The following is a 17045-nucleotide window of genomic DNA, read 5'->3' as shown; positions in this document are numbered from 1 at the left end:
CCCCTGAATCTTAACTAGTTTAAATGCTAGTGCAGGTATTGTATACTGTTATCTTGGTTGGTGTCTAAGATTGGAGGATAAGTACATGTTAATATGATGGTAAAGGCAATCACAGGGTCTCAGAAAATCCTGATCAAGAGAACTCTCTGTTCTCATCTCCCAGTGAATCCTCCTCCTCTATAATGACCATGAAATCCAGTGTGCCATCTGCTGGCGTACACATCATATGCACATGAGGAGGTTCGGCAGTACAGGTTGTTGAAATAAAACAAGCACACACAAAAAACAAAGGCTTAAAACAGGTCTTGGTGTCTTAAGGAATGTTGGCATGAGAAACGGGGAAAATACCCCTTATTTGCATGCCGCAGCTGATAGGCAAACTGTAGCCCAATTGAGCTTCAGACTGGAGGCAGGAAATGCTACCGTCTCTCAAACAGGCTGCACAATTTGGATGTGAATTTGCAAAGCGACTGCTGAAGGCCTAGCCTATATAAATCTGGTTATCACTGGAAATATCTTTGCACGCGAATGCGTCTCAACCAATCGCAGCGTCCAGCACGTAAACAGCTGACTATTTTTCGCTCCTGTAGAATGTAGTCTAAATTAATATTTAGCCTCTCAATACGATGCAAACCGGGGAAAGCACGCTGGTCTGGTTGTCAGACTGAGGGGCCGGTGAATGGAGGTCACCGCAGACATTGAGTGAGTCTCAGCGTCGAGAGAGAGGGGGAGAGGGAGGACGGACAGCGGCCAACCGCCTTCAAAAATGGCGTCTCCGGAGGAAAATTAGTAAAAGATATTAAAACGCGGCCTGTTTTTCTTCACACTTCCTCGTTCGGTATTTACGTTTCTTCGCACTCCGCTTGTATATTTTGCGGTGCGGACTTATTTTGTCGTCGTTTTTTGTTTTACTTGAATGGCTAAAGAGCAGAAATCAGAGGAGCGAGCATTTGGGGAAATAAAGGCAGCCCTGTTTTATTTTGATGCGTCGTTACTGACAGCTAGCATCTGCTGCTAGCTCCGCTCCGGAGGGGGGTGGGAACCATTTGCATTCAAAGAAGGAAAGAGAAAGAAGAAGAAGAAAAAGAAGAGAAAGAATACTTTGAAATTGGGGTTTTCCTCGCACGTCCGCGGTGAGTGATTGCTGCTACCAACGTGGCCCCGTCGATTGCGATCTTTTTCTGCTGCTAGCATCGTAGCAGAGAGACTGGCCTAAAGAAAGGGGAGGAGAGACGGAGAAAAGGACGCATTCAAATCAAATGTTTATCAGCCTTTCGTCCGCCACCAGTCAGATCCAGCGGCTCCTTCATCATGACTGATTTTGGATTAAACCCGCATTCGAGGAAATGATAAATGTGAAAGGCGTTGGACAAGGAGAAAGACTGGCTCTCTTTTTTTTGGAGGTAGTTGGATTATAACCCCACAGACCCCCCTCTTTTTTCATCCAGCTTTCTCCTCCTCCCCTCCATTTCTCTTTCAATATGCTGTTTTCCACTCCTGAGGACTTGCTTATGAAACCGGGGAAAATAGCCTGAAACGGAAAACTGAAAAGACTGGATTTTCCCCCGTAATCTGCGTTGCGACGTTCTCGTTGCTTTCGTCCTCATCGCACACATTGCAGCCACATAAATGGATAGAAATTACCCGGGAACAGGATTTGGTGATTTGGGCGCAGGAGCAGGATGGAGTTACGAGAGATCGGCAAAAGCAAGGTATGCATTGGATTCAGACAATGTGCATGCATCACTGGCTCTTTGCAGGGCACGATGATGCCAATGTAAACAAATTGTCGCCATCGGGCTCATAAATAGTGCCATGCGTTGCCATTATGTGCAGCGCATTGCCATCGTTGCATAGTAATAATATTATAAACAGGAATAGAGCGATGTGCTTGTCGTGGGGGTGGGCGGGGTGGAGGAAAAGGTTGGGGATATGAATTGCATTTGATTGACAGACGTAGGCTTTAGGTGGAGGTGGCGGGGTGGAGGTGGGGGTATGTCTGGAGCATCCATAGGAATTATTGTTCCCAGTGTGCAGGCCTGGACACAGACCCTCACAGATACAGTCACTGGATTTATAGCAAGTGCGAAGAGTGCAGACGCAGCAAACCCCCTGACAGACATCAACAAGAAGAACTGATGTATATTTACCGGGGAAATGTATTTAATGAAACATTGTTTCCATTTATACGTTGTAAATAAAACGTGAAATAAAAATATTAAAGGGGAGGTGGTGCTATTCTTTACAAATAAATAAAAATAATATATATATATATATATATATATATATATATATATATATATATATATATATATATATATATATATATATATGAAGGGGGGGGGGGAGATGTATAATACATTTGTGCTCAAGCGTCATCCAGATAATTGGTGATGGGTTTTGGATGGTTTATGTTAATTTGCATAATTACATTAAGGAATATTCACACCGCATCAAACTTGCAAATTTAGTGTTTGTCTGAAATTGGTTTAAAAAAACACAGCAAGGCCAGAGTGAATTTATATGATGCTGTGAATTGGCTGGTCTGTAAGAGATAGCTCCATTAGCTCTGCGTTAGCCTGCAAGCTAGCGTCATGTTGCATGGGAGTCGTCTGAGGCCTGCGCTCCGCAGCCACCATTGCTCATTTAAAAATATATATATAAATTTTTCGACCCGCAGTTATCTGCCTTATCCGAGTCGAAAGCCACCACACTCTTATTGGAAGTGGTATTTCACTCAACAAACCTGGCTAATTGATGGTGTTTGCACGCATCTTAGCAATGCATTTGCGTCGACTCGCACCAACCAGCTGTTAGCTACATCGACATAATCAATGGCTGCAGTCAAATTAATCGCTTGTCTTTAATAACTTGCATATGGAAAAAAACGATATTTTTCACCAGGCCTAAATGTGCACACTGGTTCCCTGCGGTGTATTTACACGTAACAGACTGGCCTTGTAGTTTGGGCCTAGTCTGCTTCTCTTCCATAGATGCTGTGCTTTGCGGCTAGTAGATGCTACCAGCAGCACAACCGCTAGCATGTTATGTGTCCAGCCAGGCAGCAGCCACGCATTTCATCTTTCTATATGTTGTAGAGCTAAGCTCTGCTTCTGGTCAATGCTCAGCCTTAAATAAGAATCGTATTTAAATGGTAAATGTTGCAAATTAACTATCCCATTATTTTTGCATGGCACTTACATTGCTGGTTTGACAGATTTGCATCTACTGTAATACACGTTGGTATAGTGCACAAGTTTGTGCTTCTGTTTAGGATACTGATTGGGGAAGAAGAAAAAAAAATCCATACACTTCACTTTAACTACAAATATAGATCAGACTCATTTTATTTTTCAGACGTAGGATACTGTTGAAGTTAGATATGTAGACCAAACAAATTAACTGCCTCAAGTTGACATCTGATGTGTGGATTTTTAATTACAAAACAATTTACTTGCATGTTAGATTTTGTGGATTTCAATAGTGAGCCAAGCTTTGACAGTGTTTTCTCAAGGGTCACATTTTGGGAACAGACTAAGTTTGTGTAAATGTGCTCTGAAATAAATAATACTTGACAATTCCCCACTCCCCTCTCTCCATAGTCTTGTATATGGGAGTTCCAGATCATCCCACCCTGAGTCTGAACTCCTTCACAGACAAGCCTATGCCACCCCACACCCTCTGCAGGGCTATGCCACCAATCACCACCCAGGGAGCTCTGGCCAAGGCGGGGCTTGGGGAGCAGCTGGACGGAGTTTGGGTGAGATAAATGTCATACCTTCACTACCGTAAGGGGCCCCAGCAATGAATTATTATGCCTCTCTGTGCAGGCCCTGCTAGATTGTCATTGAAAAATGTGCACATTATAGCTCAATTGAGTTGAAGCCCTAGATGTGAAAGCCTGTAGACACAGCATTCATTCTCACACAGTTTAATGATATCCTAAGGGGTTGTTTTCGACGACCTTGGTTGATGTACTGAGTTACAGTCGCAACTACTGACGTCATTAAAATTATTTTTAATTGTGACAGCAGGCTAAGCAAATAAACATAGTCAACATAGACCCTAAAATCCTAGATCCTAAAATCTTGTTTTTTTATTATGTTTACTGATTAAGTATTAGGAATTCATCTACATCTCCACAATTAGCTGTTTTTTGCATTTTTTTCCGTTCTTGATCAATTAATATATTTTCATGCTTTTGTCTTTCCTTCCTAAAGGTCTGTCTGGGCTCTTTGACACTGGCCTCCACCATGCCAGTCCCTCTGCTCCCGATGCCTCAGTCATGAATCTGATCTCAGCCCTGGAGTCTCGTGGTCCCCAGCCTCCACCCTCGGCCTCCTCCCTACTTTCTCAGTTCCGCACGCCATCCTGGCAGACAGGTGGGGCGGTGTTGGATCTTCCCTCATCTGTTGACATTCAAACAAGCCCCACAGTCAATATGACATTTAAATAACCTCCCAATGTTTGGCTGCATTATTATTCTGACAGCGTTGCTATATGTTCATATACCACTGTACTGTTAATCGTCTTACTCTAGAATACTTTTAAAATACTCTTTTTTGGGTTCGTTATTTGGTGATTTTAAATGATAGCTTGATGGATACTGAGTAATTTTGTAAAAATGTCTTCCTTTTCCTAACAGCGATGCACACACCTGCTCCTCCTGAACTATTCATCTCTGGAGCCCTTCCTGGCTCTGGCTCCTTCCCCTCCTCTTCAGCTCTCTCAGCCTATCAGCATCCAGCATCCTTCTCCAGCCGCTCTTTCCCTACAGCCTCTCTTTCCCTCCAGGACACGCCCACGTTTAGTCCCACATCCAATGGCCTGCTCTCCCCACATGACCCCCTGTTACATATCAAGGGCCCTTCCCAGTCTAGCCTGGGTTTTGATAGACTCCTATCCTCGCAGGGTGCCGCAGCAGCTGCATATAGGGGCAGCCAGGATCCCTCGAGTGCCGCATCAGCCCAGACGTCCTCTGCTAGGCACCTGCAGTCACACCAGTTCAACCTGCTGTCATCACAGCTCCAGGACCAGTCGTCCCAGCTGTACAATGCATCAGTCTTTTCCTCAGCCCAGCCCCAGCCTCAGTCCCAATCCCAGTCTAATTCGGCTCAGGAACGGGCTGTTCCCCGGCAGGACAGTGTTATCAAGCACTACCAGCGTCCCACGCCAGCTCAGTCACAGCTTTCATCCTCTGCTGCCCACTCCCTTCAGCACTACCTCAGCTGTGGAGGGGCGGGGTACCAGCAGATTGCCACCCACCACAGGCATGCTGGCCTTTCCTGCAGCCCACTGGGCGACCAGAGCCCCTCATCTGACCAGAAGGCCCCCTCTCGCACTGAGCAGTATCGGCCAATCATCCAGCCTCCCTATTCCTCCTCCTCTTCGTCCTCGTCGTCTTCTTCAGCTGGGAAAGGTACAAAAAGCAGCTCCAGCAGTGGCTATTCTTCTGCCAGTTCAGCATCATCCTCAAGAACTCCCCACACACCCCCTTCTGCTTCCTCTACCTCTTCTTCCTCCTCCTCTTCTTCTGCCCCATCTGGGGCTCACCCTTCCAACTCAATCCCCACCTCCAGCTCCAGTGCAGCCCCTTCCAGGCAGCCCCCCCCTCAACCAGCCCCTCCTCCTCCTGCCCCACAGCAGCAGCAGCAGCAGCAGCCCCCTGCCAGCTCCACGTCAGCCCCCCAGTCTCTCCCCAAATCCTGCCTCTCAGGCTATGGTTCTCCTGTTCCCCCAGTGAAGACCTCCACCTCTGCTCTTACTGGTCAGACCCCACCCCAACAACAGACACAGTCATATTCCCCCAATCAGCCCCCTACTTCCCACCTGGCTCAGTCCTACGGAGGCTTCAGTTCACCACAAGCCCAAGACCTGAGCTCAGGTACAGGTGGAAAAGGCTATGGGAGTTTAGGAGGGCGAAGCCAGTCATACCCCACCGATATATATGGAACTGACTCTGCTTATGGATCTCTCCCATCCTCTCTGGGTGGAGCTGGAAGCCCATCACTAGGCTACGGAGCCCCAGGTCACTCCCCTGCCCTTTTACGGTCGAGTGGTTCATCGGGCAGTGGCGCGTCTGGGGGAGGAAGCAGTGGTGGCACAGGAAGTGGGAACTCCGGGTCAGGAGGAGGAGCAGGAAATAGTATGACTGAAAGAGGTGAAGGTGGTAGTGGTGGAGGGTCTTATCATATGCCAGACTCAAGCCCCTCTCCATCAGGCAACTCTGGCATCATCCGTCCAGGGTTGCACTCCCCAGTGCCCACCTGCCCCACACAATCTCCAGGAGGTGCAGGCTCTAATAAATACATTTCCTCGATTCTCTCCCCCACCTTCCTCGCCTCCCCTCAGGGCTACCCTGACACCAGAGGCCCCAGCTCCCAATCCCAGTCCTATCATTCCACCTCCTCCAAAACAAAGGACTCTTCCATGCTCGGAGTGGGCTCTCAAAGATCTCAAGAGGAAGTAGATGACGACGATGAGTTCTTGATCCAGCACCTGCTACAAGCCCAAGCAAGTCCAGGACCCCAGCCCGCTCATCACCATCCTCAACAACAACCCCAACAGACATCCCAACAAACACAGCCTCAGCCCCAGTCAGTGCCCCCAACCACTGATTCAGGCAAAGGGCTGAGCTATGACATGGGTAAGAGCTCTGAGGAGAGGTACCACCCCCAGAGTGTCATACGCACCCACAGTGCCACATCTACTGGTAATGCAGGGTCTGGAGGGGCCATCTCAGGCCTGGAAACCCAGCTGGAGATGTCACTAAAGAAACAACAACAGCAACAACATCAACAACACCACCATCAACAGCAACAGCAGCAGCAGCAAAGGAACGAGAGGTCTGTTGGAAGCAGCAGGAGCAGTGGGGGGAGAGGCAGCGCTGAACAAGTGCACTCTCATCTCCATCACCATGACAACCTAGGCTCGGTAGTCCACTATGGGCGAGGTGACCCATACAGTCAACACTCCCTTGCTCCTCAACACTCGTCACACAGTCAGCTTGTGTCCTCACACTCACAGATACCATCGCACACCCAAATGGAGCTCCAAAAGAAGCCGCAAGAGCGGGCGGAAATCCCATATTCCCGGAAAACACCGGAAATTCAGCAACAGCATTCCCAGTCTCAAGCTGCTAGCTCCCTCATGGACTCTCCCACTGATCAGTCCCGCCAGCCACCACACCTGCTCCAGTCAGTGCTGTCCCACACCACCCGCAACAAACTGGAGCCTCATCAACAGCACCTCAAGATGGATTCTCACCAACAACATCAACAGCAGCACCACAAAATGGACTCTCATCGGCAACACCAACAGCATCACAAAATGGACTCCCACCAACCACATCAGCAACACCCAAAAATGGACTCTCACCCTCAGCATCAACAGCACCATAAAATGGACTCTCATCCCCAACAGCACTCTATTAGCCAACAGCAAGCTGTAATGGAAAGTGGAGGCGGGACTCTTGGCTCAAGTAAACATCAGGGTCAGTCTCAGTCCCAAACCACCCAGCTCCAGCTTCAACTACAGTCCCAGGCTTTGGAGGTGGCGGCGGCTCACTACAACCACGGCCCCCCGTCACATCAGCACGAGCAGAGCCAGGTTAAACAAAGCTCAGTGGTGTCTTCTTTGGACATGCTGGAACGCTCCCTCTCTCAGACCTCCAGCACAGACGTAGCTGTTGCAGAGGACAGGCGTGGTGGGCCAGGCAGCGTGGGAAGGAGTGGCGGTAGCAGTGAGCGCCACAGGCAGGAGCAGCAGCAGAGGCAGCACCCATCTCACCATCACACACAGCAACACTCAGCCTCTGAGCTCCACTCCTTTCTCTCTGAGCCCGATATTGGCTTATCCACCCCGCCTCACATGCACCATCTTTCCCAGCACCATCCCCAGCAGCAGCACCCCAGCACTCAACATCAACAAACTCACTCTCACCACCCTCACCAGCAACCCTCCCACCCTCACCACATACCCCCACCATCTGGCTCATCCCATTCCCAGCCACAGCCTGACCAACAGCAGCCACTATCATCCCAGCTCACCCCTCAGCAGAGCCAGCTGGACCAACAGCGCTCTGAGCAGCACCAGTTTGACAACGTCAGTCCGGTGGAGAAGGCAGACCAGAATCAACAAAGTAACCGCTTTGTACCCCTAACTTCCATCTGCTTTCCGGACTCCCTCCTTCAGGATGAGGACCGCTCCTTTTTTCCAGGAATGGAAGACATGTTTTGTGCAGAGGACTACAAGTCAAGCTGTGCTGGAGGCGCAGGACCAGGACAGGAGGAGATGAATGAAAGCCACACTGGACAAGAGGGAATGAATTCCATGAAAGCTGGACAGGGTGGAGGTGGAGCAGGGGGAAGTGGTGGCTCTAGCTATGACATAATGGGTCACCATGGTGGAGATCAAGGTTATGAACCCTACTGTCATGGCATGGAAGAACCCAGCAACAACACCATGACTCTGGATCTAGACTCCCTTAAAACCCACGAGCTCCCATCCACTGTGAACACTGAGCAGCTAGGACTAATACAGTCCCAGGGCCCAGCTATGGGTATGGGTCCCAATCCTGCTGGACCCAACAACTCTGGAGCCAAACTGTCCTCTGGGCCTGGAGGAACTAGCCAAGGAGCTGGTTCTGGAGGCCTCCAATCTCCCATTTTCTGCTCATCTCGTCCCAAGAAGCTCCTCAAGTCCAGCTCTTTCCACCTGTTAAAGGAGCGTCGGGACCCCAACACACTGCCTAAAAAAAGTTACGCTCAAGAATATGAGTTTGAAGATGATGAGGATAAAGCCGACCAGCCAGCGGACATTCGGTTGAACAGCCGGAGGCTCCCGGACCTTTTGCCAGACTTGGTGTCCAGCTGCAGAAAGGGGGGAGTAGGAGGAAGTGGCTCTCTCAGCCCTTTAATGGGTGACATTGACTTCTACCACTCCTCTGGTTACTCCTCAATGGGTTCACAATCTCTTCTGCCTCAGGATGGACCCAAGAAGAGGGGTCGAAAGCCCACTAGACCCAAGAGAGACGGTCCACCTAGGCCAAGAGGCAGGCCTCGCATCCGCCCAATGCCTGAGCCCTCCACTCCACGAGGCATGATGGGGGAGATGGGTGGGACGACAGCCGGAGGGGGATTCAGTGTGGAGGGACGAGGTAGGGGTAGGGGCCGTGGAAGCCGAGGTAGAGGACAAAGGAGGGAGGATATGTACATGGAAATGAGCGGGAAGGAGCAGGATCCGATGCACCAACATCACCTCCAGCAGCAGCAGCAGCAGCAGCCGCCACAGCCGCTCCATCACCAGCCCCAACAGCAGCTACACGAGCCTATTCCTCCTCTGAAGGTCAGTGGCATTTCCTATAGATATGTTTAGGCACATTTTTACTAAGAAATTAATAACTAGTGCTTGTTATTACGAGCAAATTCCTTGGGTAGCCGTTGATAAAATACAGATAAAACAAGAGGTTCACATATAAGCCCCTACTTTAAATTAATATGCAACAATACCTGCAGTTCTTGTAGTTTTTGTAACCTATGCATGGCTGCTACTGATTCAAACTTTCCTGTTACTTAATTAAATGATAATAATTACTTAATTATTGCCTATTCATTAATATTCCATCCTGGTTTTCTTTTGTCACTGATCTACGTCTGTATGTTCAGACAAGGTTTCCTTAAATCTTATATTTTTTTGTTTTAGATCAAGTTACCAATTGGTACCCTGTCCTCCTCTGATGCCTTGCTGAGGACGGACTCTTTGTCTGGCACGGACCCTGCTTTGTCGGACGGCTCAGTGGGCTCCGCACCCTCACTTGGTTTAAGTCCGGGACCCCCCTGCAGCACTGAAAGCAACAGAAGTCAGGAAAAGATGAAGCAGAAAATCCACATGATGAGTGAAGGAGTGGATGATGAGGGGCTGGAGGAGAGGGTAAGAGCTACATTATTACATATTTGCTAAGTTGAGCAGTAAATGCTAAAAAGTTGCATAAAGTTGAATTTGAACCATTTTAATTCAAGTTAATTGTTTTTTATTGTTTTTAAAAAAAAAATTAAATTGTTTTAGAGTTCACTACTTTAGTGGTGTTAAGTCTTTCTTTAACATTATTTCTAGGGCGATGAGAAAGACTCAGAGTCCAAGGCCGGCTTTGTCGCTTCATTCTTGGACTTCCTCAAGACAGGGAAGAGACCTCCAGGCTTGGATATCTCTCCAGGAATGGAACCCGACAATGGTGAAAACTCACCTTGTAAATTGGGAGGTCTGCGCCCACTGTCTCCTGCACCTCTTCCTTCACTGCCGCCCCCTTCGTTCGGGGACAGTGAAGGGAATGGGGGTCTGGCTCTGGGCAACTGTCCAAGCCCAAAGCGCTTGGAAGATGAGCTAAAGAGGAACCTGGAGACCTTGCCTTCGTTCTCCTCTGATGAGGAGGACTCGGTTGGAAAGAATCAAGACCTCCAGAAGAGTATTTCCTCAGCCATTTCTGCTTTGTATGACACTCCTCAGCTGAACTCTAACATCCAGACCCCGCTACCTCTTACACCTCCCCATCCTCAGCTTCCTCAGTCCCCACTTACTCCTTCACTGCAGCCCCCCACACTTAGCCCACAGCCTCCCATGCATACGCCTCACACCCTGCCCCAGTCCAACGAACCTGATGTCCTCCAGCCAGAAGAGAGACACATGGAGGAGAATGACGAGAATGAAGAGGAGAGGAGCACAGGAGGGGATGAAGAGAATGATCTGACAGAGGAGAGAGAACCACAGCTGGAAACCCTCTGTGCCCCCCATCTTGATGGTAAGGCTGTCGGTTTTCTTTTTATTCCGCTCATGCCCCAAGAACGTGTATAATTTCCCCCCAGGCTGGTGTGTGTGTGTGTGTGTGTGTGTGTGTGTGTGTGTGTGTGTGTGTGTGTGTGTGTGTGTGTGTGTGTGTGTGTGTGTGTGTGTGTGTGTGTGTGTGTGTGTGTGTGTGTGTGTGTGTGTGTGTGTGTCCCAATTTGATTGAATTCTTGTAGCTGTTTTAACATTGTGATGAATTAATCTGTAAAACTGACCTTAACCCTAATCTTGCCATTCTTTTTCTTCAAGTGTCCCTTCCTGAGATTCCTCCAGAGCCAGAAACTCCTGAACCTCCCTCTGCCCCTCCATCTCCTGCCTCATCCTCCTCTCCTTCTCACTCCCCCCTCCCTCCCCTCTCACTCCCCTCACCCCTGCCTCAACCAGAGGAACAACAGGAGAATTTCCAGCCTCTAAGCCCTGTCGCTCCCACATGCCCGTCTCCGCCACCTCCCCCACCCACTACTCTCCCTCAGCCTGCTTCCCCTCCTCCTCCAATGTCCCCTCCCCCTCCATCTTCAGTTCAGAAGGAGTCTCCCGTGCCATCGCCAGAGTCCCCTGACTCTCCCGAAGAGCCCCCAGCTCCTAAGATCAACTCCCTGCACCTTGCCCAGAAGCAAGAAGATGCGGCCATTGCTGGAGAGAGTGAGGAGGATGAGAGCGAGAGTGGAGGCGAGGGCATCTTCAGAGAAAGGGACGAGTTTGTGGTACGGGTGGAGGACATTCGAACTCTCAAGGTATTTGTTTGGAAATGCATCTTTTGTGTCATTGACAGTTAAAGAATCACACAGTACTTTATTGGGCCAAAAATAGTGGCTTGCTTTCTGGTGGAGAGCAACATATTATTTGAACTAATGCCAAATCATTCCGCTGATGCATTGGTGTCAGTACAGGCTAAAAATAGTGGAATCTAAGATATTGTGAAAACCATTAGGGGAAAATCACTTGAATTAACAAAATGAGTTAGCTTCCAAATGACAGATATGCCATACTTACTTGTGTCATGTGTTTGTGCACAGCTGGCCTTGCAGACCGGCCGTGAGCCTCCTCCCATCTGGAGGGTGCAGAAAGCGCTGCTGCAGAAGTTCAGCCCAGAGATCAAAGATGGACAGAGACAGTTCTGCGCCACAAGCAATGTGAGTTTCCCCGCAAGCCTTCAGCAATCTATATATCTATACATTATTATTTTTATTATTATTATTTATTTATTTTTTCTCCACCATTTCCAGTCAAATTAATGACACTGAAAGTTGTGTGTAATTAAAGCTTTATAATCTGCTTCTTGCACAGTATCTTGGCTACTTTGGAGATGCCAAGAGGCGATACCAGCGGATCTATGTCAAGTTTCTGGAGAACGTCAACAAGAAGGACTATGTCAGAGTCTGCTCTCGAAGACCTTGGCGCAGAGCCACACCTGCTCTAAGGTACCTATGTTTGCCATATCAAAATCCTATTTGTAATGAATTAGGACTCAAGTTTTATTTGGAATAAAATCACCTTGCTTAGATCAGGCAATACCAGTGTCCCCTCTGTGAGTCAGGCCTGGGAGAAATGCTCCCAGCTGAGTTGTGGTTGTTGAGCTGACCCTGAAGGTGAAGCTCTCGTTTTACCAATATTTTATGTTCCAGCCCCCACATGTGTCGTAAATTATTTTGCCGATACCTTCATTGTCATTTCAAATGACTTGTGCCTGTTTTTATATTTAACATCTTTGGCAATAAATATACACACTATTAATCATTAAAGTTGTTTCCATCTCTAAAGCAATTTCTTTGTGCGTCACAGACGTCAGTCCCTCTCCAGAATGGCCTCCCCTTCTGCCGCCCAGGTGCCACCAAAAGTAGAGAAAGAGGAGAGAGTGGCTCCGCCAGTCCAGCGTGAACAGAGGGAGAAAACCAGAACCGCAACAACAAAAGAACAACGGGAGAAAAAAGAGGTTCCAGCTGCTCTACCCAAAGCAAAGGAGAAAGAGAGGGAGCCTGAGAAGGATAAAGAGAAGGAGAGGGAGAAGCGAGTGCAGTCGCAACAGGACAAAGTGGAGAAACGTGCTGCAGCAGCCGAACGCGGTAGAGCAAAGGAGGAGAAGAAAGCAGTGGAGAGAAAGGAAAAGGCTGAGCGCCAACCCAAGTCCAAGCCAGCCAAAGTTAAGGCGGAGCCCCCGCCAAAGAAGAGGAAGAGGTGGCTGAAGGAAATACCTTCATCATCTGACTCGGACTCATCGGAGGAGGCAGCTAGTGAGAATGAAAGTGAGATGCCATTTTGGTTCTTTGTGCTCGCATTTTGCCATTCAAAGTCATTGTAATGGAGTTACTAAGCAGTTGTTTCTAATGTCATGCACCATGGTAGAGTGTCGGTTTAAACTCTGGTTCTCATCCACTCAGTGCCAGTGAAAGGCGGAGTGAACAACCGTGCCATGAGGGAGATGTTCAGGAGCTACGTGGAGATGCTGGTCAGCACAGCCCTGGACCCCGACATGATTCAAGCCCTGGAGGACACTGACGGTGAGAACTGCACACATGTGGCCTCTTCAGCATGATTACAATTAAAACCGCCCTTTAAAAAAAACGACTGTCATGTAGGAGGCAGAAATAGAGTGGGAATCTCAGATGTGTGTGAGGTCACTAACCCAAACCAGATCATCTTGTCTGGTAGCATGTTTTCTGCAGATTAATTGTCTGCATTGAAACTGCTGCATTGAGGCATTTTAATGGTATCGTCTTCAAGTGGATTAAAGTGTCTGCGTGCGTTTGGGTAGGTTGAATAAACATCACCGGCGCTGACAAAAGGCCGCTGCTGAGTTTCAGTTCAAGCTATTCATGAACAAACTGATGTTACAATAGCAGGCGGAGAAAAAAATATCAGAATTCTTCAGCATATATATTTAAATGAATCTTTTAAGATTTTGGGGAAATCCTAATGAACAAGGCATGACGGGTTGAAGGGAGGCCTTGGAAATACTGAAAGACAGAAAAAGCTGGTTTTAATGTCTTTGGTATTAAAATGATTGACAGCTACTTACCTTACCTTGATTGGCCACCAGATGAGCTGTACCTCCCACCGATGAGGAAGATTGACAGCATCATCAGCGAACAGAAGAGGAGGTTGTTGAGGAGAGTCGGCATGAGCTCTCAGCACCAGGTAATCCGTCCTGGATCTACTGCTTCTCTCTCTGTCCCTTGTGACTGAAATATTATAACGGATTCCAGCGCTGGAATCTATCAGTAGAGTCTTTCATCAGAAAATCGCAAAAATTGTGTCCAGGGTTAGCTGTTTTTTTCATTTAATGTCATGAATTGACATCACCTTTAAGTTCTGATGTTTTATAGACCAAATGGTCATTTGAAACAATAATCAGATTTCTTGGTAATGAAAATAATCAAAAACTCTTGTACGAAATGCTGGCACATTTTTCTTACATTTCATCTTAATATATTGTTATTAATCTACATTTGTCAGTTTCTGACCTTGTTTCTGTCTCTCCCCTGACAGGAGTTCCTGCATGCTTACCCCCAGATCATTGTCGACCCCCTGGACTCAGGAATGGTCAGGGTGCGGCTAAGTGGGGATGCTTACAACCGAAAGACCCTCAACAGAGTCAAAAAGACCCTGCCTAAACCACAGGTAGGTGTCTGTGAGTGTTTAGAAGGTTAAGTGTGTCTAGGCTATTAATATATTGTTAAATGTATTTTAAAGAATCTGTTAGGGTCAAACACTAAGGAATACGTCTTGGCCATTTTATTTAAGTTGTCATATGTTGAGCCTAGATTTTTAGCCTATAACCACGTGATCATTTCTGGTTTCTGTGTGACCCTTAACGCACGGCCTCAACAAAGTTAAGCATTACCATTAAAAAGCGTGAAGGTGAAAGATGTCTATGCTGAGGGGTAAAGCAGTATTGGCTTCCCCTCTGACACCTGCTGTGAGCTTCACTCTTTCTTTTGTGGAACTGTGAGAATAATTTTCACAGCCGCTTTTCTGTCAATTTAACGTGTAAAAATTGGTCTAATGGTTTTGATGATGAATCTGACTTCTACTTTTTTTTTCTTTCTTTTTTTCTAGGACCTTAAACTGTCAGCAGAGACGTATCGAATCTACAGTCTCTTCCACTCCCTGCATCACTACAAATACCACACCTTCTTACAGTGCAAGAAAGAGGTAAGCATAATGTCGTCGTGTTAGCTGTCACTACAAACGTGCTTTAGCGTGCAGGTGCTCATACGCGTACTGTATGGAAAAGCACAAATCTCATTAGATGGGCAAAAAAGAAAGCCAACACAAGCTGGCCCTGTGTACCCTTGTTTGAGTCACAATTGTCTGTGTTTCCGTCCCACTTCTCCAGACCAACACCATTGAGCAGGCAGCTGAGGACCCGGGCCAAGAGGAAGTGGTGCAGCAGTGCATGGCCAACCAGAGCTGGCTGGACACCCTCTTCAGCTCCTTCATCGAGCTGCTGACGCTCAGCACCAAAGCCTGAGTTGACCACAAAGAGAGAGGGAGCATTGGTTAAAGCAAAAGGATTTAAAAAAACAAAATGAAGATGGATCCTACTGTACAGCCCCCCGACCTAAGATCTGAGGATGAATTTTTAAGGCCCTTGACGAACACGAGGAGGTCTATTCATGTGACCTCGGACACTGGCCTCTGTTCTTTTTCTTGTTGTTGATCACTGACTAAAGAAATGTCTTACTTTGTGAGGCGGGACCCTACTGGATCAGGGGTCGCTGGCGGGGTCAAGAGGGAATTGACCGTTGGAGAAAAGGGAGCGATGCGAAGTGGAAGGAAGAAGAGGAGCCGTAACGCCAAGTCAACAGAGGAGCCACTGACATCTTGTTAACTGTGTGTCATGAGGAAAATAGTTCAAAGAGAAACTATTACCACTTAGTTTTTACATAAATTATTTTTTTGAAGACTAACATCAGCTGTTGGCTTTTGAAAAGAGTGGAAGAGGGTGAGAATGCTTTTTAAACTGCGTGTAGAGTGTGCCGTGAGCGGAGTGAACACTGACTCGTCCACGGATAGAAACATGAAATGTGTTAATAAACGCTCTCTCTCTCATCCTGTATTATGTGAAGGGCAGCACCAGTCAGCTGTGTGATAATATATAAACACATTTTTATTATTTATATGAGGAGGTTTTTAACTTAAACTCTCACAAGCACTGGGTTGCTGCCCTAACATTTTAAAACCCTTTTTATTTCCCACAGGATCAGTATACAGTCGTTACCCACATATCCAAGCCGTCTTCCCCTCTATTCAAAGAACAGACGTTGAGGCAGAAAAATTGTATCAAATACAGTGGGTGTAAAATAACGGAAAAAAAGTAAGACAAGAAAAAAAGAAGAGAATGGGGAAAATCTATTTGAAACTTAACATTGTTGTGCTTCAGTTCAATCATCCGTCATGCAGGTGCAAAGAAAAAGAAGTAAACTTTCCATTTCCCATGTGGGAAGAAGGAGTATAAATAAGTAATATTTAAAGAGGAAATAGTCATTTCATTTTTATCATTTTGATGTTTGTGCATACTATGACTTATTTTGAAAACAATCTAATTTTCCATAAAAAAAAGGAAAAAAAGGCTTGTAAATATTGTACAGTTCTTGATGAAATTCTTTGTCCTCCTGTACATTAACTCTCCTGTATTTGAGAAACAAATAAAATCTGCAAAGAACAAAAGGTGTTATGTTTCCCTACAGAGAGTGTGTGCGTGTGTGTGTGTGCGTGTGTTACATCCATCTTTGTGAGGACATTTTTCCTGGTCCTAATGTATTCAAACACTATCGGAAGAAGATTGTGGTTAGTTTTAGTTGACTTGGATGTTTGGCCTTCAATGTCAGTTTGACCCAGAAAGTCTGTTTTCACATCTATCTGTTGAAGGAGGAAAACATCTGCACGCTTTAAGCCTGAGTTTAATACTACAAGCATCATCTGTGACATCACAACTGTGGCCCAGTATGTAACTTTCACAATGTTTACAATGAAAATTATTAATTTTGATAAAGTAGGAGACATCTTGTGTGCAGTAGTTAAACATTTTTGAAAGAACGTTTTTGTTTCCAAGACTCCAGATTCTGCATTTTTCAATGAGGTAGGAAGAGTAGATGTGGTTTAAGAATTTCTAACTAATTAACTGGACTTTCTCTTTGTGATAAAACCAAGTCAGACTCAAATGGTTATTCATTGCAGATTATTTTATGTCTTTAAACACATAT

At 46.8% G+C, this 17045-nt stretch overlaps 1 protein-coding gene across 1 annotated transcript; it reads left to right on the top strand.

Moving 5' to 3' along the window:
• Positions 1-1629: 1629 nt before the first annotated feature.
• On the top strand, positions 1630-16503 carry prr12a (proline rich 12a; the record flags this gene model as incomplete). The annotated part of the gene is made up of 16 exons (XM_079237106.1): positions 1630-1712; positions 3603-3760; positions 4221-4382; positions 4646-7248; positions 7423-9345; positions 9703-9930; positions 10114-10795; positions 11089-11573; positions 11856-11972; positions 12127-12260; positions 12622-13082; positions 13218-13337; positions 13877-13974; positions 14326-14457; positions 14896-14991; positions 15176-16503. 16 exons carry the CDS (start codon positions 1630-1632, stop codon positions 15308-15310), a joined length of 7617 nt encoding a protein of 2538 aa, XP_079093232.1. The 3' UTR covers positions 15311-16503.
• Between the last annotated feature and the right edge of the window lie 542 nt (positions 16504-17045).

Source organism: Taurulus bubalis (assembly GCF_910589615.1).
Source record: "Taurulus bubalis genome assembly, chromosome: 2".
In the NCBI taxonomy this organism is placed as follows: domain Eukaryota; kingdom Metazoa; phylum Chordata; class Actinopteri; order Perciformes; family Cottidae; genus Taurulus; species Taurulus bubalis.
The sequence above is the reverse complement of the archived record's forward strand: the minus strand, read 5'-3'. Positions and strand labels throughout refer to the sequence as shown.